General features: G+C 34.4%; 1 protein-coding gene across 1 annotated transcript in view; it reads right to left on the bottom strand.

Moving 5' to 3' along the window:
- LOC149784293 (putative peptidyl-tRNA hydrolase 2) overlaps positions 1–24,327 on the bottom strand; it is a 31,495-nt gene extending 7,168 nt beyond the window's left edge. Inside the window, exons 1-5 of the mRNA XM_089932308.1 lie at positions 24,250–24,327; positions 18,257–18,365; positions 11,963–12,052; positions 9,326–9,537; positions 6,426–6,540 (exon numbers count right to left, since the gene is read on the bottom strand). Coding sequence (XP_089788434.1) covers positions 6,426–6,540; positions 9,326–9,537; positions 11,963–12,052; positions 18,257–18,361 — 522 coding nt within the window. The 5' untranslated portion in view covers positions 18,362–18,365; positions 24,250–24,327. The remainder of the gene's footprint in view (positions 1–6,425; positions 6,541–9,325; positions 9,538–11,962; positions 12,053–18,256; positions 18,366–24,249) is intronic.
- Between the last annotated feature and the right edge of the window lie 228 nt (positions 24,328–24,555).

Genomic DNA, 24,555 nt, shown 5'->3' with positions numbered 1-24,555 from the left:
TGTGAGATGAAAAAATGTGTACTTCAGTTCCTTTAAGCTTTGCATGTGAAATATAATTAGGATAAAAAACCAACACAAAAGCCAATAATTCTGTGCACCTAAATTTATCAAACAGAAACAGCATAAAAACACTTTAGAAAAATAAACCAATTTTTGCTTATCGAAGACCCAAGAAATTGCAAAACGTTTATTTAGAACTAAACAGACAGGAAATTAAAAAAGATTATTTTCGTCATCTAAATGTAACAGAGACCAGTGCTCTCAATGTACAAATATAAGAGAAAGTACTTATTTTAGCAGCGCCAGTACAAAAGAAATATTTTCTCTATGTTATGACACTAACTGTGTATCAACTGATGTGATTTATTTGATAACCTGTACAAAATGTAACATGCAATATGTTGGACAAACACTTAACAAGTTTTTTAGAGAATGAATCATCATCGCTTTCATATAAAAAAAAATTAGAGATCCTCAGTTTTCTAATATTTCAATACATTTTAATACAAATAATCACTCGATTTTTCTTTCATGCCAATAGATATTGTGACTGGAGACATGAATAGACTCATAAAAGAAAGTTACTGGATTCCTAATGGCCTTAATACATTGTATCCTAATGACTTTAATACCAAGGCAATACATACAATTGTATAAAACGTTAATTAAAAATACTCTGTGTGTGAGTTGGATTTTTAACATAGCTTTAAAAAAAATTCAGTCATATCGCTATGATGTCTGCAGTGTGGCAGTTTATAGTGATGTCTAACAGTGGGGCTTCATGCCACAGACATATTGCATTATGTCCCACCCAGTCACATTATCCTGACACCAGACCAACCAGTCCAAACACTAACCTCTTAATGCTGAGCACCAAGCGAGGCAGCTGTTAGTACACTTTTTGTAAGTCTTTGGTATGACTTGGCCGGGGATCAAACTCATGACCTCCCGCATCCAAGGTGGATGTTCTAATCCCCAGGCCACCGGAGCGGCCAATTAAAACAAACAACTGATATGTTGTATATCCTTCCTAAAAATATAATTGTATGTGTGACTGTTTGTCTCTATTTAATTTTTTTTACATGTGAAAGAATAAAAATATTAACTTTTATGTATAATTAAAATTAAACCTAACATTCTTATCACATGGTTACAGGTTAAAATTACTACTCAACTGCTAACATCATTCTATCAATATACACCGCTCCCTCGATAACTCGCGCACAACTGGGTCCACACAGATATATCGCACTGTAAGTGAGGCACAAATTACCAAGGGACCTAAAAAAATTAAAAAAATATCGCTTTAACATCACGAAAACCGGGGTGGGTGGGGGAAGATGTGTTAGGGAACTGCGCTGTTTAATGACTGATTCCTCATTTTACAACCACATTGCTGATAATTTTTAATAACGAGCTTTTTCTAATAAAGCTGTTTGTTATTCTGCTTAAACAACATTTATTTTCAAAATATCCAACATATGAAAGATAGTTCCAACTGGTTAGAACAACCATCACATGTACGCAAAAAATCTGTATTACGTCACTGCTTTTTTTCTTTTTGATGAGTTTGGTTCCCGTAGTGGTGTTTAATAGTATCCTGCCAAATCGGGAGGCCACAAGCAGGGAACTAGACTAACTGTTGATACACCACCAAACAAGATTCTTTTTTTACAAAACCAAGTGACATTTATTTCATAACAGGTCTGTGTTGAAACTCATTTTTTGTTTTTTGTTCAATTAGTACGATATTGATGTCGTAAAATCATTGAAAGTAAAAATTAAATTTCTTATCATCCCTGAGGATATCTCTAATTATCATCCCTGAGGATATCTCTAAGTACTGGTTCAAGAATTCTCTGAAACTCACTTGTCCACAATGGTCTGTATCTGTGAAATCAAGCTATTTATTTTACGAAGTATTCATTTCACTTGGCTGCCTTGTTATCTTTGATGACAGTTATGAAAAAGTTGGTTAATTTAAGGTAGTTTATGTTACATACACAATAACATTTATAACTGTTTGATTGATTACATGAAGTGAGTTTAACCCGACGTACAACCGAAGCTAAATATTAAGTTAATAGGATTTTCATGCCTTTTAACTTTTCTTTTACTTCAACTCTTTTTTCATTGTTCAAAAGACGTAATTAACATGATAATACAAAGAAGGCCAGCTTTTAATTCAGTGCAACTATACAACAAATACTTCTGCAAGTCAGTTATCAAAACACAGTATGCACTTAATTAGGTTCTCAAAGAAATGCTAGCGGACATAGCTGTTAAGGTAGAGTGACGCATTTTACGCCTAATTACAAGAAGACACATTGCATTTATGACAATTACACTTAAAAGGAACTAAAAGATAAAACTAGAACACAGATTTCAATTGACAAAAAAATTAGTTAATTTGTATTTTTTTTATTAAGTACTGCCTCCACTCAGTGTAAGTGACATTTTCCATGATCAAAATTTCCTTACATAATGTCAATTTCGGTCTATTAGGAATGTTGTTTGGAAAGAAAATGTAAAACACTGTATGACCTATTTTTAAGTTTGATATTTCATAGTGTTGATTAAAATTTCTAGGTCCTATCTACCGGTTTCGACAAAAAAACGAACCATACATCATAGTTCCCGTTACCAATTTTGATCGTGATTTTCTTCAAGTTCAACAAATAGGGATCAATATTTGGGGTATTTTCGGGTTAAAAAAATGGGATCCATGCCTGACCCTGCTTTATAAGCGAGTTCACAAGTTATCAGGGCATGAGTTATCGAGGGAGTGGTGTATGTTTGTTTTACAAGTTTATTTACTAAAACCAAAACCATTTCTTTTGTGTGACTCACTCACTTGTTCACTCACTCACTTTGCTTATTTACTCAGTGGGTTTCATTGAAACAATACCCCTTTAAATGTAATAATGACAGTTTCATATCTTTCATTCAAAGAGTAATAAGACGAGATATCAATGTCAAAGTAATCTGCTACATCAATTAATTAGACGATTTCCAAGAAAAACCAATGCAATTAAATGCACGGGCAATATACATAGGGTATTTATTTCAATAAAGATTTGAATTCACCTCATAGCAATCATTATGAAGTATGACAAGAAAGATTTGGTAGCGAAGCAAGTAGCTAATTTATATGAAACAACAGCTTTGTGAATTGAGCTATCCCTGCCTCCTTAAGACTGTTATCACTGAAAATAAGTGAAATTATTACCTCAATGGATATCATGGTAACTTATCACTCAGTAGATATCATAGTAAATTATCACTCAATGGATATCATGGTAACTTATCACTCAGTAGATATCATAGTAAATTATCACTCAATGGATATCATGGTAACTTATCACTCAGTAGATATCATAGTAAATTATCACTCAATGGATATCATGGTAACTTATCACTCAGTAGATATCATAGTAAATTATCACTCAATGGATATCATGGTAACTTATCACTCAGTAGATATCATAGTAAATTATCACTCAATGGATATCATGGTAACTTATCACTCAATGGATATCATGGTAACTTATCACTCAGTAGATATCATAGTAAATTATCACTCAATGGATATCATGGTAACTTATCACTCAGTAGATATCATAGTAAATTATCACTCAATGGATATCATGGTAACTTATCACTCAGTAGATATCATAGTAAATTATCACAAAATGGATATCATGGTAACTTATCACTCAGTAGATATCATAGTAAATTATCACTCAATGGATATCATGGTAACTTATCACTCAGTAGATATCATAGTAAATTATCACTCAATGGATATCATGGTAACTTATCACTCAGTAGATATCATAGTAAATTATCACTCAATGGATATCATGGTAACTTATCACTCAATGGATATCATGGTAACTTATCACTCAGTAGATATCATAGTAAATTATCACTCAATGGATATCATGGTAACTTATCACTCAGTAGATATCATAGTAAATTATCACTCAATGGATATCATGGTAACTTATCACTCAGTAGATATCATAGTAAATTATCACTCAATGGATATCATGGTAACTTATCACTCAGTAGATATCATAGTAAATTATCACTCAATGGATATCATGGTAACTTATCACTCAGTAGATATCATAGTAAATTATCACTCAATGGATATCATGGCAACTTATCACTCAATGGATATCATGGTAACTTATCACTCAGTAGATATCATAGTAAATTATCACTCAATGGATATCATGGTAACTTATCACTCAGTAGATATCATAGTAAATTATCACTCAATGGATATCATGGTAACTTATCACTCAGTAGATATCATAGTAAATTATCACTCAATGGATATCATGGTAACTTATTACTTCTTTTTCAAGAGGTTTATTCAATAGTAATGATATGTCACTGTAATATAAGCAACTTATTAAACAATATTAATTCACTGCATACCTTTCATAACTAAGCAACTGAATTGCATCTTTTTTTCCATACGCAATAAAAGAAATCAACTCAAATTCCAAAAGCTAGTGTGGAAAAAGGTTAAAATCATACTGAGGAAGAGAACGTGAACAGAAAAATATAGAACCCACCACTGTATGGAGAAATAAAGGACCTACCACTGATGGAAAAACAAGGATCCACCACTGTACAGAGAAATAAAGGACCCACCACTGTTCGGAGAAATAAAGGACCCACCATTGAGAACTCTATCTAAATGAGCATCAATATTATATTCAGATAACTAGGACATGGACATAGGTATCCAATCACCACATGACAACCAGCGATCCAAATCTATTATACCCTAATACGCAAGAGGTTTTGGCATTACTTCATTACCTTTTGCCTACTTTAAATGCAGTCAAACTAAATTCACACAAGCTTTACATATTTTTTAAAAAACAAAATTGCCATTCAAACTGAAGATTAAAGCTACTTCAATAAGTCCTGATTGTTTCACTCCTTGTCTTCCTTGTAAATGTTTTCATTTTAGTAACTCAAAGCTCATGTGTAAATAAAAATCGTGTTTCAGTAAGGGGCTTTGATTTATATAACAAAGATCATTTGTAAATAAACATCATGTTTCTATATGGGGCTTTGATTTCTATAACACAAAGCTCATGTGTAAATAAACATGATGTTTCAGTAAGGGGCATTGAATTCTATGCCATAAAGATCGTGTGTAAATCATGTTTCTATATGTTTGTGTAATGGGGTTTGATTTATTTAACAAGCTCATGTGAAAAGATTCATCATATGTTTATAAGGGCCTTTGATTTTTATTACAAAGCTCATGTGTACAGAATCATCATATTTTTGTAAGATCTTTGATTTCTATAACACAAAGCTCATGTTTACAGAATCATGTTTTTGTAAAGGGCTTTGATCTCTTTAACACAAAGAATGTGAGGGTGTGTGATCTGGACTGTTAATGTAGCTTTAAAATTGTTTGGTCATATTGCTACGATGTCTGCAGTGTGGCAGTTAACAGTGATGCCTAACACTGAGGCATCATGCGGCAGACATTAAGTATTATGTCCCACCCAGTCACATTATCCTGACACCAAGCCTACCAGCGCAGCTGCTAGTGCCATTTGTATAAGCCTTTAGTATGATTTGGCTCATTTTGACCCCATGGCCACCTGCATCCAAGGAAGATACTCTAACCACTTAGGCCATTGAAGCGGTCATAACACAAAGATCATGTACACAGAATCAACATGGCGTAATGGGCTTTGATTTCTATAACCATATAATCAAGGTTTTGTGAAAAATGCTTTTTTTAATAACGGATGTTATTTCTTTATAGCATGTTTCAAATTTTGAAAACCAGAAGTTATACAGCAAATATTTATCAACACACCTTCTAAATGTATCTCTTTATGAAGGATACTGGTATGTGTCATTTTAATATGACTGGAAAGGAGCTATGTGTGATAGTTAAATGTACAAAAAGGCCCAAATTATTGTAGTGAATTCAACATAATGTTCATTCTATTGAAAGTACCTTGTATCTTTATTTCACTCTCACTGGTACTAGAGAGAAAAATCTTAAAATGACAACAACAACAAAATGTTAGGCAATAATTAAATGACATATGCAACAGATCTTTTCATTAAAAAATCTGCTATATTTCTGAAATTGTTTGTATAATATCTGTATGTATTCTTTAAACCTCAAACAGATCAATGTTTGGATTTTTTACGTCATTTGTACAAAATTAAAAAGTGTTCAGTTATAAAATAAAATTATGCATAAAACATTTTAGTATAAAAAAATGTATGTGTGCAGAAATAATTATGGACCATGAATAAATTACATGTATTATTTTGCCCACAAACTTCAAATCCTCCTGTCTCCTGTTTTAATTATGTGTAGAATTAAGAAAAAAATAACCAGTAGCCTTTATCTAAATATTACATACCTGTGTTCTTCCAGCATCTTGAACCAGATAGTTTGGCAAATCAATAGAGTTGGCCTTTGCAGCAAGCTCTTTAAGCTGATTGGTGTTATCTCCCTTTAATACAATCTTTGTCTCCCTGAAATAATAGTTGTAGACCATGTATGTTTGCTATCTCCTGTACACAATATTTGCCCCAGAGAAATGGCTAGTTGTATCTCTCAAAAAACACATAGATATTATCCTCATCTTTTCCACAATTATCTTTTTTTAATGAAATTGTATTATTTTTATTTAAACTGGGCAAGTTACACAAAACTGTAATTGTCCAAACAATTTCTACTTCTACTTGGCTGTAGGATCAAACATTTTTTTCAGACTAAGAGAGTTATATAATCAGTAATTCATAAATACGAAAAGTACACTAATATGAACATGGGAAATCAGCAAATATTAATACACTTGCTAATGGATTTGTTAGATTTCTTTTCTTTGAGGAGATAGTTTTCCTTGCACTATGAAGACACTATTTGTTTATATGATACTGCGGAAATGGGACCTAAGTGTCTTTCCCAAGAACACATAAAGGAAATGGGACCTAAGTGTCTTTCCCAAGATCAAAGAGAGGAAATTTGACCTAAATATCTTTCCCAGGAAATGGGGCCTAAGTGTCTTTCCCAAGAACACATAAAGGAAATGGGACCTAAGTGTCTTTCCCAAGATCGCATAAAGGAAATGGGGCCTAAGTGTCTTTCCCAAGAACACAGAGAGGAAATTGGACCTAAATATCTTTCCCAGGAAATGGGGCCTAAGTGTCTTTCCCAAGAACACATAAATGAAATGGGACCGAAGTGCCTTTCCCAAAAAACAGAGAAAATGGGATCCAAATTCCTTTCCCAAGAACTCAAAGAGGAAATGGGACCTAAGTGCCTTTCACAAGAACACACAAAAGAAAAGGGACCTAAGTGCATTTCCCAAGAACACACAGTCCCCTTTGTTCCTAATGATTGGTTATCCATGTACTCAATCAAAGGGAAATAGTATTAAAGGTGTACAAACCTGAAGTTAAGTCTGCATTCTTTTTAAATTCACAGTCTCCAATAAAAATTACTAACTAATGACATCTGCTACAAAGTCCAAGAATTCCTCCTCACTGTCTGAGATATGTTTCCATTCAGTTCAATGTTCCAAGAACTCTCCCCTCTCCAAGAATTTTTTTTTAATTTTAAAATTTTGAAACTGATTTGCAGATCCTATTGAGTCAGTTTTGCCCAGTACTTGAAGCACTTAGTATACCATATATACTAATTATTATAAAATGTATAATTAAAAAATAAAAACAAAAACAAATTACCTATCTAGACTTTTTGTTTTAAAACAAGTGCAATAGGAAACACATATTTCTTTTTGCCTGACTGTTCTGAAATCCTCCATCTTCATGAATTAAGTCAATTCAGTCAGTTTTGCCCAGTACTTGAAGCACTTAGTATACTTTATATACTAATTATTATAATATGTATAATTAAAAAATAAAAACAAAAACAAATTACCTATCTAGACTTGTTGTTTTAAAACAAGTGCAATAGGAAACACATATTTCTTTTTTGCCTGACTGTTCTGAAATCCTCCATCCTCATCAATTAAGTCAGTTTTGCCCAGTACTTGAAGCACTTAGTATACTTTATATACTAATTGTGAAATCTATTCAAGGTTGCAATTAAACACGTCAGTTGTGTGGCAAGATCAAATAACCACCCACTGTTACTTGCCACTGAACCACACTTGCAGCAAAATGAAAGGGTTGTCACACTGGAAAACAAGCTATGGGATTAAGGTAAACTATTTACTAGAAGAGTCACACCTCTGCCTGGCATGGAAAATGTACACATAATTGATGATCTGTGAAAAGGACTGTGAACCTGAAAATAAAGTGCTGCCTTATCAAGCCTTGACAGAAAAATTATATTAGGTAAACAGGTAACCTTACAACTCATTTTATTACACAGGTAATTATGAATGGGTGGGTACCCAAGTACCCAGGTACCTGTTGACAGCTTTAAATGGACCTAAGTGCCTTTCCCATTAATACACTGAGGAAATGGGGCAGCCAACACAGACTGACACAGTCAGGTATCATTATGTGACCCTTGGATTACAAGGCTAATGCTCAGCCAACAGAGATAAAGCAGTCCCCCACTGTGCATGAAAAAAGTACAAGGAAGGATGTCACATGACCAAAACAATATTTATATTTAAAACAGGATGGGACATTTTGAACCCCATAGATTTTTATGTCATCCCAGTTTGTTCAAGTTTTAATTTTGACCATAAACAAAATCTTTTATCTGGATCTCTATCCAAACTAACGCAATAAAAAGAACAAGAAAAAAAACCCAGCTTCCTCAGGACATGTTATTATAAATTTCTAAACCAAAGTTACCCAAGCTCAAGCTCAAAATTTACTTATGAAAAAATAAAACATTTCAATAACTGAACCTGAACCATCATTCTATATTTGATTCCTCAAATAGCAAAATTGTACTGTATATATCATATCTAATTTATTGGATTCTGTGCCTCATATGAAGTCTTGTGCACAAGTTTTAAGAATACAGAGCTGGACATCACACACATAAATCTGGCCTGCACTAGATACACCTAAGTCTGACCTTGGCTTGTCATACATAAACCTGACCTAGAGCTCATACACATAAGACACAGCTGGACATCTCAACTTAAATCTATCCTGGACATAACACAACCAAGTCTGGCCAGAACTTCACACATTTAAGTGAAATCTGATTCTCACGCTGTATTTTTCACTTTCACAGCTATGTCTGGTACACCCAACCCCAAACTTAAAGGACTAGACTGCCTAGGAAAGTCAATAGTAGTCTAACAGATCGTAATCATCAAAGCCTCACCCAAACTGTTCCCAGCTCATCAACATCTCTCCATACTTTTGTGGTTGTTCTTGCAGTTGGCGATAAACTCCAACAGCTGCATGAGCTACCTGTGCAGCTATCTTCCCCATACCCATGTTTAGCTCCGTGTTGACCACAAATACCATTTTACACAGATCCACATCATCAGGGAAATCATCCTCGCCCTCTTCTTCTTCTTCCTCTAGATCATCCTGATAAGGACAAAGAATAACAATTCTGTCTTGTATAGGACAATTGCAACCAAGGGTCTAGATTTTTGTCTAGGACAATTACAACCAAGGGTTTAGATTTTTGTACAGGACAATTCCAACCAAGGGTTCAGAATTTTGTCTAGGACAATTTCAACCAAAGGTTTAGATTTTTGTATAAGACAGTTCCAACCAAGGGTTTTGATTTTTGTATAGGACAATTCCAACCAAAGGTTTAGATTTTTGTATAGAACAATTCCAACCAACGGTTTAGATTTTGGTATAGGACAATTCCAACCAAGGGTTTAGATTTTTGTATAGGACAATTCCAACCAAGGGTTTAGATTTCTGTATAGGACAATTCCAACCAAGGGTTTAGAATTTTGTATAGGACAATTCCAACCAAATCAGTCTGGTATATGAACTCTTAAGGTGTCACCAGACAGTATTTGTGGAATTTATTTTTATCCATTACTGAAATATAAATTAACAATTATTTTTCTCATATTCTTGGCCACAAATCATTGGTTATAAACAAAATGTCACCCTGTAGTTATGGATAAACAAAAAAGGACAAAACATACATAAAAGACATTTTCATATTTGACAAATTTGATGTAAACTTGGAAATATGTTTGAAACACAGACACATTCAAAACTTCAGCATATAACTACTGAAATTAAGGTGATACAATAACAGAACACAAATGTGACATGTAAACCTGGAATTCATTTCACCAATGAAAATAGAGTTGAGGGATTCCTAACATTTGAGGATATCCTAAGGGCTTCCTCAGAGGTAAAACAATGCTCTTTTCAGGGGAATTAAACAATTATTACAATATTCTAATTATTAATGTAATGGCTGCTAAATGATCATGGAAAAAAATTAATGTTGTTAAGCAAGAACAAAAAGAGTACCATCAAGGAGACAATATAGATCCACCCAATGCTTAATGGTTCTCTTTGTAGATACTGGCAGGACATGACTGACTCCAGAGATTACTGATCAGTTGACATACTGGTTGGACATGACTGACTCCAGAGATTACTGATCAGTTGACATCAGAATACCAAGTCATGCAATTCTTAGCTAAACTTTCATACCAGGCTTACTATGACTTTAATCTCTGAACATCAGACCTCAAAGTCTAAATTTCTTTCTTACCCCAAGTGCCAGCCATCCCCAACTTTGGTCAAGGAGTTTAATCATAAAAAAATAGTATTCTTTGAGTCACAAATAACAACAGCTTTCCCCTCTTTAACAAAACAACAAAATAATAGGTCATGATTCTTATCTAAAGTTCAAGCCCTCAACAAAATTTAGTCAAAGAATTTGACCTAAAACAAAAGTTAATAAGCAAACAATATTTCTCTTATTCCAGTTAGTGACTGTGACCTTTAACCTTTCTTAACCCAAAAGTCAAAAGCTCTTTCGTAAAATCAAAGATGAAGTCTGCCACAAAATTTAGTGAAGTCATATGGTTGAGATATTATGTTTTGTACAGAAACCCTATTTATTTTGCTGCCATACTTACCTTGAAAAAATTACCACTTAGCAAAAAATGAAGGCACTTCTTCTTTACTCCAAGAACAAGCTATCAACAAAATTATGTCTGAATTTTTCAATTAAAATTATTGTCTGGAAACCAGTTTTTTTGTGGTCAGTGTGACCTTAAAATGTTGGATATATTAACCTGAATTGCAAGTCATCCTCAAGGTCATGTTTGTAGAACTAATGTCAATGTGCTGAAACCATTTTTTTGTGTCAGTATCAGACTTTTTGAGTTTGGACATTCGTATAAAAAAATCAATAGGCTTTTTCCTTATCCCATGTCTATTCCATCCTCAAAGTTGTGTAAATGGTAGATGGTGTAAAACTAAAGTTATTGTACATAAACAGAAAAGGTATCAGGTTGCCTTATGTAAGCACATATGGACTGACAGACAATGTCATACAATTAGACACTGTCTTTTAGTGGGCATATAATAAGACTCTAATATGTCTCAGTCTAAGGAATACATTTGTGATGTGCTAGATGAATATCTTGCCATTCAACAATTCAAAATGATTCCCAGAATCAAACATATCAGAGTAAGAAATGGAGTCAGCTTAAGTTCTATGACACTATGGTAAGGACTGAGACCAAGGGTCTCAAATTCAGACCACCCCGAGGGCTGCATGAGGGCAGTTTGAATGGCCCAAGGGCTGCACCACATTTCTCATGACACCTTGTGATGCCAATCATTTTGCGGGTCACAGTATATGGCTTTACAGGCCACATGCAGTCCATGGGATGCACGCATTTTTAAGACCCCTAGCATTTATGCAAATCCTCCAAATTATAGTCATGTGCTCTATCCCCCATGCTATCCAAGCTGACATCCACTGATAGTAAAAGTGACAACTATGTCCTTAGATACTTACTTCTAATGGTCCATCCAGGTCTCTGTCTTGGTTTTCAATTATCCATGCTGCAGCAAGATCAGCATTGTAATTTCCAGTGTAGTAGAGACTCTGTAAAAAAAACACCCAAAATTAAAAGGTATTAATGTGTGTGACAATGTGACATGTCACTGTACTACTGTGACATACATATATATATATATATATATATATATATTGACAAGTCATTATACTAGTGTGACAATGTGACACATACATGTATATTGAAATGTCATTTTACTAGTGGGACACTGTGACACACATACATTAACAAGTCATTGTACCAGTGTTACAATGTAACACATATTGACATATTACAGTCCTGTTGTAATACTGTGACACAAAGAACAAGACATTTTTGCACAGCTGGGGAATTTCTGCACTGACATTTTCATAAGATGGGAATTTGCAGTTTGGGTGAGGGCAGTTTTTATACGAAAACTGTCTACTTGAATGGACCCCTTACAACGTATAAATAACTAATAATAATGATACAGGAACAGTTGTGTATTATCGTTGTATCTTCAGTGGCCTTTAACCATGTATTACAAAAATGGTTTTATGTTTTATGCATTACAATGGCATGCAATGGAAGAGACATTACCACCAAATACCAGAAACTACATGTCCAACATTGTACAACCTCACAGCATGGAGTTGGTGTGTGTGTGTGTGATTAGTATTTTTATCGTAGCTTTAACAATTTTTTTCAGTCAGTCATGGAGTTGGTAAGAACTAGATAATCCATGAAAACCTTCTCATCACTCAAATGCAAAAGACCGCTAAGTAAGAAATTGATTATGGCAGCTAATGTGAAGTCAAACACATAGATGCTCGAACCGAACATGAGCAAAGATGCCCAAAGCTAACCAGGGACAAGTGGGGAAAAGTGTGTGATTTTATTAAAAAATTCTGGACACTTACTGCAGCAAAGAAAAATTCCAAGTGGAAGCCAAAAGAATGATAAAATAATTTAAAAACATTACAAAACATATCTTTGTACAGTTATAAAACATTATTTACAGTACACAGCTCTTTGCATTCTTTCTTTTAAGTATCCTCTAAACTGTAAGGTAGAAAGCATGAGTTTAATTATCACAAGCCTAATGTTTATAAATTCACACTAAATCTGTAATGTGGTTTACATTTGCTCTGAGTTAGGCTTGAAAATGGATTGACTTATTTGATGATGGCCTGTCATAATTAGACTAGCACTGGAGATCAACTTGGGCTGCATATGAACAGCCAAATGAATCTGATTTATGTATTTACATGTTGCTACTGAGGTAAATAGGAATAAAATGAGATGATGTGTGTGTGTGATTTGGATTTTTAATGTAGCTTTAAAAAAATATGTCATATTGCTACGATGTTTGCAGTGTGGCAGTTTGTAGTGATGTCTAGCAATGGGGCATCACATTGCAGACATGTAGCATGATGTACCACCCAGTTACATTATCCTGACACCAGGCCGAGCAGCCCTAACACTAACCTCTTAATGCTGAGCGCCAAGTGAGGCAGCGGTTAGTACCATTTTTATAAGTTTTCGGTATGACTTGGCTGGAGATCAAACCAACAACCTCCCGCATCTGAGAAAGATGCTCTAACCACAAGGCCACCGGAGCAGTCAAATGAGATGGTTGAGGGGTTATGAAAAGGATGCTAATCTGTTATAGTACTAATGGACTTGAAACATGCGTAAGGCAAAATCTCATTCTTTAAGCTACCTTGTCTCAGGAAAATATTCAAAACTGAACTTTGCTCTCAAAAATGAATATAAAAAGGAAGGGTTGGTGGTAGAGTTGGCTGAGTATGAAAGACACCAGTTGTAAAAGGAATTAACCTCAATCTCAATCAAAATCTTACAAGCATGCCTTCTATAAAGTCATTAGTTAGTTTCAATTTGTATTTTTAATGTAAAATTATTCTCATTTTTCTGCAATAGGACACTGTTGGATGAAAATTCACCCCCAAATACTGTCAAGGCAGACCCTAAGAACTGATGTCATTTTTTCAGTCTTATCAAATCTGATTTGCTGTGCCATACATCATTTCTTTATTACCTCCCTGTCTTGAATCTGACATTAAAAGGTATTCCAAATACACACTTCCTATAGACTTGATATTACTAAATCACATTAGTGCACTAACTCACCACTGTCAGAGTCAACAGGGATTACTTCTGTCAGAGTCAACATGGATTACTTCTGTCAGATCCATTCTTTTAATAAAAAACAAAAACCTTATAAGTTTCATACAAGGTGGTTTCATTGATGTATTTCATTTACTTATTCAGTTTATAAATATTTTCAGTACATACTTAGTATATTTTCCTAATTTAATGGTGATTGCTTTAATTTAATGTTTTTAGATACATATCTACTCATGATGTAATGTTTCAATACACAGATTTTCATATTATTTACATAAATTTAAGATATAGTGACCTATATATAAGAAGTTCAGGGTTTTATTTTCTTGTAGTCCTCAAGGTGTATGGTAGCACACCTGCTGAAGTGATACAGCTAGCCTGGATGACATCATATATTTACTTGGGAGTCAGCCACATCAGCAGCTGTGAAGCTTTCACAAAAAAACAGGTATACATGCATCAAATTCATTGGAGTTTTCTTGAATTGTGTAAAATGGATGTCCCTTTTTAAACTGTTTTCACCCACCACCATTCTGCATTATTTTATTTGCTTTACATTAGATTGTTGGCATGTAGCAATCACTAGAAAATGAAACTTCTTTAAGTAACAGCTGCTTCAGCTGGCCAGTGTGAAAATGACCCCAAAGTGACCTTCCTAGTGTACTTAAAATACATTCTCCATACATACTGTCCTACAGCTGATGGAGTGAGTCTGTGTATAAAATTTCATTGCTTGAGTATCCCAAATAATGTGGTACAGTTTACATATATTGATCCATATATTTTGGGTTACCTGAGGAGTTGCCTCCCTTATACTTTATCTCAAATTTCTGTTGTACCACAGATTTGACCTTCTTCATTAAATCAGTGTGAGTGTTGATCAATGTATGTGTCATATTTTGTTAAATACTTAAGATGCACATTTTGCGGTTTTTTACAAGAGAATCAGCTTGGTCTCTTTTACATCTTTTATTCATTACATTCTCTGATTTCACAACGTTTTACTATTTGTACTGTGAGATATCACTGATATCACCAAGCACTAACATTAAAAGGTAGGTTATCTATGACAACTGATGAAACCGACATGTTTTAAGCACATTTGTGTTTATGTTGCTTAAGAAAAAGATGAAATAGGAACATGTCTTATAGCTATTGCTCAATATGATGTCTCTTGTTCAACCACAAATGCAATACAACATAGGAAACAAACGATTTTTACATTAAATATGTCAAAGTTGCATTTTATTCAGAATTACCCAGATCTTTGAAACTGAGTAGCTTTTCCCTAATCAGTCTGGTATATGAAGTCTTAAGGTGTCACCATATAGTATTTGTTAACTTTAATCATGCGTAAGGCACATACTGATTCTTTTAGCTGCCTTTTCTCAGGAAAATATTGAAAATATCTCTTTGCTGTCAAAAATATATGTAACAAAAGATGGGTAGGTGGCAGTGGCTGTTCAGTAAAAAAGGTACCAGTCAAAATCTTACAAGCATGCTTCCTACAAAAATCTTTAGCTAGTTTTTATTTGTATCGTTAATGTAAAAGTATTCTCAATTTTATGTAATGGGTCATTGTTAAATGAAAAGTCAATACAAATTATATGCCACAGAAGGTCTCTTGTCACAAATTACCAGAAGGTCAGGAAAAGAGCAAATAACATTTTCATGTTATAGGCTGGAAACTGATAATATCTTAGAAATTACCAGAAACGACCTGAAATGACAAAAATACTCTTGTATGGCTTCAACTTTCTCAAATTTTTCTTTTGGTTTATTTTTTTTGTGGAAAAATCATAATTTTTGTCAAGTGGCAAAATTCATGAACAGGCTCAGCATTCTGGGACATTCACTCCACATTCAGGATGATGAGTATCTCTGCATGAGCTTTTCTGATATTAATGAATGTTGAAGGTTTATTTTCATCTGTGACAAAATTTTCATTAATTCGTTCATTTTGCTGCAGGTATTCATTAAATTTAGTGTGATATTCACACAATCATGCACCCTTGAGAAAAAGAACGTCTAACAGCTGCTACACAGCAACATTGCTGTGCAACAAAAGAGTTTTTTCAGTTATGCGATGACTACAATCAGACATAATGATATGCCAGCAAGTGCAAGACTTTCTATCTCATTAATGGTCTCTTGTGTAGCTTGAACATTCAGACAACAAAGGGCATTCTTTACAGTACAAAAAATTCCCAATTAAGGTAGGTAATTTTAGAAAAAAAATGCACTCCCCAAAGCTCAAAGTAAAGTAATCATTACTGCAGTGTCACCCAAATACTGGTCACATAAGTATCTTGTGCTAAGTGCTGTAAAGTCTGGTTTAGACTGGAGATAAAATATTTATATTTCTTTATAAGTCATGGAGATGAAAACTACTTAAAAGAGAAAATTACAGAGTCAACAAAAAATAAAGGCCACAGGAAATCAATAGCAATGTCTGACCAAACCTAATTCAGCAGAGCTAGCTTTTTAATACAGAAAACCAATCCGATGTTAATAATTGTGGCAAACTAAAAAATTTCATTTCCCAACAAACTCTAATGTAATTACACAAGCAACCTATGATCTTCAACCCGTGCAAATTTCATGATCGTTTGTATTTTATTTTTCAACTGCAATAGTATGATTACTTTGTAAAGGAAACGTTTCCCCATTCTTTTGAACATAATGAGACTATCTACAGAATAAGGATACAAGTAATGGTAGCATAAGAAAATGTGAAAGAACTTATTCACTGCAAGTCATATCGGACTGCTTGAACCCGTATGTATGCGAAAAATGTAATTTCTCAAAAAGTGATATATGCCAACATTTTGCAAGTGAGCATCCTCATGACAAAAAGTCAGAATCAATGACAGTTTGCTTAAAAGGGACACTGTCCAATGTCAGACAAGAACGGAAGTGATCTTAAAATGGATCTTGTGAAATGTCAGAGGTGAAGAAAAGTGGTCTTGAATGTGACACTGTCCAATATTAGAGGTGAGCACAAGTGGTCTTAAATGGGACACTGTCCAATCTCAGACAGGAACAAAAGTGATCTTAATGGGACATTGTCCAATAGTAGAAGTGAACACAAGTGGTCTTAAATGGGACACTGTCTAATGCCAAAGATGAACAAAAGTGGTCTTAAATTGGACATTGTCTAATGCCAGCGATGAACAAAAGAGGTCTTAAATGGGACAATGTCCAATGTCAGAGGTGAGCATAAGTGTTCTTAAATGGGACACCGTCACATTGTCAGAGATGAACAAAAGTGGTCGTAAATGGGACACTGTCCAATGTCAGAGGTGAACAAAATTCTTAAATGGGACACTGTCCAATGTCAGAGGTGAGCACAAGTGGTCTTAAGTGGGAGACTGTCCAATGTCACATATGAACAATAGTGGTCTTAGATAGGTCACTGTCCAATGTCAGAGGTGAACAAAAGTGGTCTTAAATGGGACATTGTCTAATGTCAGAGGTGAGCATAAGTGTTCTTAAATGGGACACTGTCACATTGTCAGAGGTGAACAAAAGTGGCCTTAAATGGGACACTGTCCAATGTCAGATATGAACAAAAGTGGTCTTAAATGGGACATTGTCTAATGTCAGAGGTGAGCATAAGTGTTCTTAAATGGGACACTGTCACATTGTCAGAGGTGAACAAAAGTGGCCTTAAATGGGACACTGTCCAATGTCAGATATGAACAAAAGTGGTCTTAAATGGGACATTGTCCAAAATCAGATGTAAGCACAAGTGGTCTTAAAATGGATACTCCAGTGTTAGAAGTGAACAAAAGTGGTCTTAATTGGACAATGTCCAATGTCAGAGATGTACAAAAATGGTCATAGATGGCACACTGTCAAATGTCAGAGGATACAAATACTATTCACAAACTTTTTTGCCACTGGGAGTAGTCTTATTCTGGGGTGTTACAAATACTGTTGACCTGTATAAAAAAAATCTGTTCTGTTCTGTTGCTTTTTTCATAATGCAAATTAAAAGCAGCAAGTTAGCAATGAAAAGTTGTAAATCTAAAACAAAAGCAAAATGTCTTGAATGATTTGATTGATTTAGCAATCCTTTTAAAACACAAGATTAATAATGTAACTATCCTGTAGTGACCTACTTTTATGGATGCATTTCTCGAAAAACCAAGGGACTGAAGTAACTCAAGAAGGTCTTCCTTTGGTTGGAAAAAGGTGCTACTTCCTCCTCCTGAAGCTGAATCCATTTTTCTGCACATAAGAGAATAAAAGCAGATTATATTCAAGTGATGCCAAACCACAGTGACTAATGAAAAATAAACATTTTCTGCAAAGAGTTTTATGAAAAATAAATTTTGGTAAATGTCAGGACTATGTTGATATGGAAATCGAAATACAGATATGGAACATTTTACTAACAATGGTTTATTCCATTACAAAATATGGCCACCAAATACTGGCCAATATATTGGAAATTAAAGACTATGTTCTGAATACACTCATGAATTTTGCTGGGTTCTCTGCTGGACTTTAAGAGTTGCTGTCCACCACTCCTTCCTTGGAGAAGATTGCAGTCCCAGTCCTAAAACTAAGAGTCCCAATGATAAAACTTCTCCTGATGCAATAATTCAGAATGTGTCTTGTTGTGTCAACAGTGTTATAGGAATAGTAATGCCCATGTTAATTGTCGAATTGGTCCAAATTACAAATTAAGCATGGTTCTGGTTACCTGACAAACCTTATTTGATCCTGCTGACCATGAATATAATTTTCTTATTTGGACTTATAAGTAAATGAATGAAAAAGTAATGCATTTGATAACCATGATAACTGGTCGTGGTTTATGATTTTATAACTATAATAATTCTCAATGCCTTTACATTGATACTCTAATTTTGTCCACAGCTAGAATGAATCAAGGAAGAGATTATACTTTCTTCATTATTTTTGTAATTAAATTATTCAATGAACTTAGTTCCATTTCAGATCAATACATTTTCCAGGACAATGGTAACAGAAACAAATAACCACATTCCAATCCCCATTTTTCATTTCATCTTTAAGCAACACAGCATGCTGCAATCACCTATTTCCTAAAACAACCTTTAACAGGTTTATAATCAAAATCCTAATATTTTTATGATCATACCATTTGCACACAGCTAACAACAATCCATTATCTTCTCATTTTTCAGCCCGTGGGACTGTCTTTTTCCAGGAATATTTTAGTATCTTCAGTTTTTTGATTCTATACCAAAATTAAAGTCATTCCTGCAAAAATTATAATCATATGCAGCTTGTGCCTGGCACCTAAGAAACATAAATGTTGCCACTGGAAAAGTACATATATAATCTCTCAAAAATGACTATGTACATGACAATGAAGAAATGCTGACTTTAGAATTATGATTTATGATGATTATTATGGGAGTTCACATTCCTGCAACAAACAAAGTAAGTCTCAAAATCTTGGTACTATTTTTCTAAATATGTAAATATGTATGCAATAAAAGTCAAGTGTTCCAGACATCATGTAAGGATTTACAATATATGAAACTAAAATCATGTTGAATAACATTTTTTGAGGACATGTGTCAAATCACACACATGTAATTAGTCTTTTGATCAAAATGATAATTAGGAACTGTTGTTATTGTTGTTGTTGTTGTGTTTAATGCCATTTTTCAACACAAGATAGGCTATACATGGCAGCCAGTATTAATGGTGGAGGAAGAACCCAGGAAAACCCTGACCCACGAGAAGCTACCGGCAAGCTTTCTCACATACCCACACTGGCCAAGCCCGAGACTCGAACCCACGCAGACAGAGATGAGATGGCAGTGATCTATAATGGTGAATTCTTTACACCACTTTGCGACTCAGGGACCCGATCATTAGGTACTGACAACAGACTAATAGGTGTCTTATGTAGATTAAGTGGTGTCTTAATTTCTTTGTTCTGAAAGATCCAATCCATGTAGCTTAACCTAATTCCATTACAAATGCTTGAACATTGCTTGATTGTTTGCACACTATATTACTGATACTATAGTTTTATTGAAATGGTTCAAATAAAAGAGAATATTGCAAAATAAAAAGCTTTTCGTATCCACACCTCAAGCGCTGCAATTTTTCATGGATCTAAATCTAAAAATATGCGTACTTTTATGTGGATTTTAGCAAATGTTATAAACTGTGGCAGAGCCATGAAACTGGCAAGAAATAGGAACATAACTCGTCAAAACTGGATCTGAATTTATGCCACAATTAAGAGGCACATTAATTTGGCAATTTGGCTCATTAAATTATGTGCAACGATTGCAGAACTTTTGGTTGTTACAAGATCTGTGAACAAATAGACTGATGGAAATGTGATTATTATATGGCTCTGCATTTTGAACAGTGGTCCTTATGATTGATAATTTTAAATGCCAGCAGGCTGAAATACAGAATACTTACAGGGCAGATAGTCTTCTACTACACAAGTATTCTCTCCCAGCAATAACAGAACAAGACAGATCCATGTACCTAATGCTAATTACATATATCAACACCTATTGTAATTCCAAGCAGTGTGTATATAGATATATCTTTAACAAAGGTAGGACCATGTACAGTTTCTATGTTATGTGTGTGTGTGTGTGATTTGGATTTTTAAAGTAGCTTTGACAATTTTTCAGTAATATCACTACAATGTCTACAGTGTAGCAGCTTATAGTGATGTCTACAGTTTAGCACTTTATAGTGATGTCTACAGTGTGGCAGTTTAAAGTGATGTCTACATCTTTTTCCAGATTCCCTGTTCATGCTGAAAGCCTTGGAGAATCCTAAATCTGACCACCTGTTAATATCCTAGATATTACAGAAACATGATGTTTTCATGGAATTAAAAAAACCTCATACTGTTCCACTGGCCACCTGCTTAAATTGGCATAAATGGTGGTGATAGTTCAGATAATGCAGCCAGTTTTGACCTCCTATCACTCATTTCTGAGATTCAATTTGCTGAATTCAAATAAATCAACATGTTGAGCATACTTGGCAGAACATATAGTATGAAAACTCCATAAACAAACGTTGGAGCATCAAACCTACAACTTGAGAGTGACATCACTTGTATAGCACAAATCTGAGAGATGAAATGATACTGTGCCAATTGTGTACTGGACATGTACCATGCATATTTTTCTGAACAGCAAACCTCAACCAAAATATGCACTTTCTTGTCTAGAGTGTTGATTTCCACCCTATGTGACAGAAGCATTTTGATTTTGTTGTTGTTGTGGGGTTTAACGCCATTTTTCAGCACAAGATAGGCTATACATGGCGGCCAGTATTAATGGTGGAGGAAGAATCCAGGAAAACCCCGGAAAGAACCACCGACCCACAAGAAGCTACTGGCAAGCTTTCTCACATACCCACTTTGGCCGAATCCGAGACTCCAACTCAAGCAGAAAGAAGTGAGATGGCAGTGATCCAAAATAGAGATCGCTTCAGACCACTCGGGGCCCTAAGCATTTTGACATAACCCCTTTTTGTGCCATAAAACACAATAAATACATTTAAACAGGGTAAATATCAGTGTCACAGACATTACAGATTCTATATTAGAGCTAACCATACAAATATATTTTGTAATATTATTAACAGCATTAATATATTCAGGGACTTGTTGGGTCACCACAGATATCACTCTTACTTATCACGACATTATAGATCAAGTCAGTACTAACATAGTCTTACATCAGAAAGTAAATAATTGGATTGGAATGGCTGACATACAGGTCACATCAAAATGATACTTCCAGAAAAAAATTACTGATCACTATGGATTTTTACTATGGTGGCCAGGAACCACAATGGGTCAAGAAAAGAGCATGTAAAGTCTAATCATCAAAATATCGGATAGTACGTATTTATCAACATGTTTAGTTTTCACTGTGATATCACAGCACGCAACATTCAGTCCAGATTGATCACACATTTAAATTGCTCCTGTCCACAAATATCCACATACATTAACATTGATTTTTCTACATGAACTTCACGTAAATAATGACCTCCCAATGAAATATGGATGTATGAGGATCCAAATAAAATGAATACCTGCCATTTAATCACGCATATTTGGATGCCAAATGTTTTATCTGGGACACAGAAAATTACTTAGGCTGGAGTCTTCTGTATGCATGTAATAGGTGGGCAGAAAATACAAAGACTTGCCACTCCTGCTTCAGCCACCTCCTCAGTGGTAAAATGTGTTGATCAATTAGCTGTGCTGATATTTACAGTGACAGAATTCAGTGGCTGAAAAACCCCTTGATGTACATGTTGTCATTATAAAGAGTACATCAAAAGAACATAATGCAATAGCTGGGTGACAAGTTCAAAGACTCGGACTGGTGGCTGGGTGGGAAAAAATGTGCTGATATTTACAATCATAGAATTCTGTGATAGAAATACCCCTGATGTACATGTTGCCATCATAAGAGACATCAAAATATGATGCAATAGCTGGGCAGCAAGTTCAAAGTCTTTGGCTGGTGGGTGGGTAATAAGATGCACTGATATTTACAGTGATTTATTTCGGAGGCAGAAGACCCAGAGATGTACATGTGGTCATATATAAGAGTACATCAAATAAACAACTTTTAGTTTTCATTATTGTGATTATATCTGAGTGTGGTGCAATAAGCAGTGCACGTGACCTTGGAATCAAGATATGCTGAGACTTAAACAAAATGCCATTCACAAATTTGGATAAGTATTTTGGGGTTAAATGCCAAACTAACAAATATTGTAATGATATTCAGAAGGGTGCTAAAGTTGCTAGAACTGACATTTCAGATGGTACAGTAGTTAACTGTAAGAAAATGTCTAGCTTATTGCTTGGAATAAGACCTTCCCTGGAATGACAAAATTCAGTCTTCACTCTGATGGACAAACAATAGCTATGTCAGTGATATAAAGAATGTAGAAATTAAACTCAATGGCAACCAAAAGTTCTTCAAAAAAAATTTGTATAATGTTTTAGTAGGGGATTGCAACTTTTGCTGATGGGACTCCTATTTTTACCAAAACGGACTCCTGGAGTTGTAGTTTTAAAATCCTTGCCAGACCTCTGTATAATATCTAGAATTAAATTCTAAAAAAAGACACCCATTACTAAACTAATCAGTGTTGAATTCATAAATGGCCTGTATGACTCTTACTTTAGAGTAAATACTTAATGAACTATCAAAAGAAGAAATCTACAGAGGTAGGTCATTTTTATTATTTATGGTAGGCTGCTATGATATCGTGGGGTCTATGTTATGGCAGTATTCAGAAATTTGGCATTTTTTCTGCTAAGTGCCACCTATCATGTACTTGTTTTATAACATACACTTACATGGCCATAATTTACTAGTTCTGCTTCATTAGTTGATTTTGGCAAATTCTCAGAATTGCTGATGAGTACACTATTTAAAAAATACACCAATGAATATCAGTTTCCAAATAATGACCATATTCCCAAATAGAATCTATATCTTCTTAAAACTACTATCACAAAGCAAAGAACAAGCAGACATATAATATGTTTAAGGTAAGAATTATTTACATATTTGCCAATCGCAAACTTTAAGAATCACAATACCACAGCCCTCCATTACAAAGGGGTTCGTTACAAAGAAAATTAGGAGTATCCGTCCATGAATCAAGGAATTGGGGTTCTAACCTGTAACAATATAACACTTGTTATACATGTCCGTTATATATCAACTTTCTCCACGAGTAGCCCCATATTACGTTGCTTAATAGTCAAGTGTGACTGTGTCAACTTATTTATACAGATATATAGAAATGCCGGTTGTCCGTAGAAAACAAAGTGTACATATATAACTTTATAGAAAAGCCATACAAATACAACCATTTTAAATGTCTTCATGTATATGGTCAAAATCATAAAAAAGTAGCCCAAATACCGTTATGATCGGTAATACGTGCGTTTTAATGCATTAACCACGTTAAAACTTTTACGAGATAAAGATCTGGAAAATATGCTAAGATAAATGCCTTCAATTCAATATTCTTGAAATTATTTATAAAATGGCCATGTATGCCTGGTCATCAGATAAGTTTATGTTATATTTACATTCCGCAGGTATATCACTAAAACCTATTGAATCAGGGCGTGCTTTCTTCTTTCAGGGCGCAGCCATTATTTGTCAATGTAGTCTAGAAGAAATGTCGATCAATGGAGAATGAATTACAAAGCGTTTCAACAATGAGGAACAAGCGATATGCCTCTAAGAAACCGGTACCGTTACTTTCACAGAGTGTGGGTCCGAAAGTCCAGATAGATGCTGCCAATTCAGTTAAAAATGCAAAAATTGAACATTTGGAGCCACGGATTTATATAGAAAATATAGAGATGAAAAAATAGATCATCAAAGAAGTG

Source organism: Sinohyriopsis cumingii, chromosome 14 (genome assembly GCF_028554795.1).
Source record: "Sinohyriopsis cumingii isolate HCF-2022 chromosome 14, ASM2855479v2, whole genome shotgun sequence".
NCBI lineage: Eukaryota > Metazoa > Mollusca > Bivalvia > Unionida > Unionidae > Sinohyriopsis > Sinohyriopsis cumingii.
The sequence above is the reverse complement of the archived record's forward strand: the minus strand, read 5'-3'. Positions and strand labels throughout refer to the sequence as shown.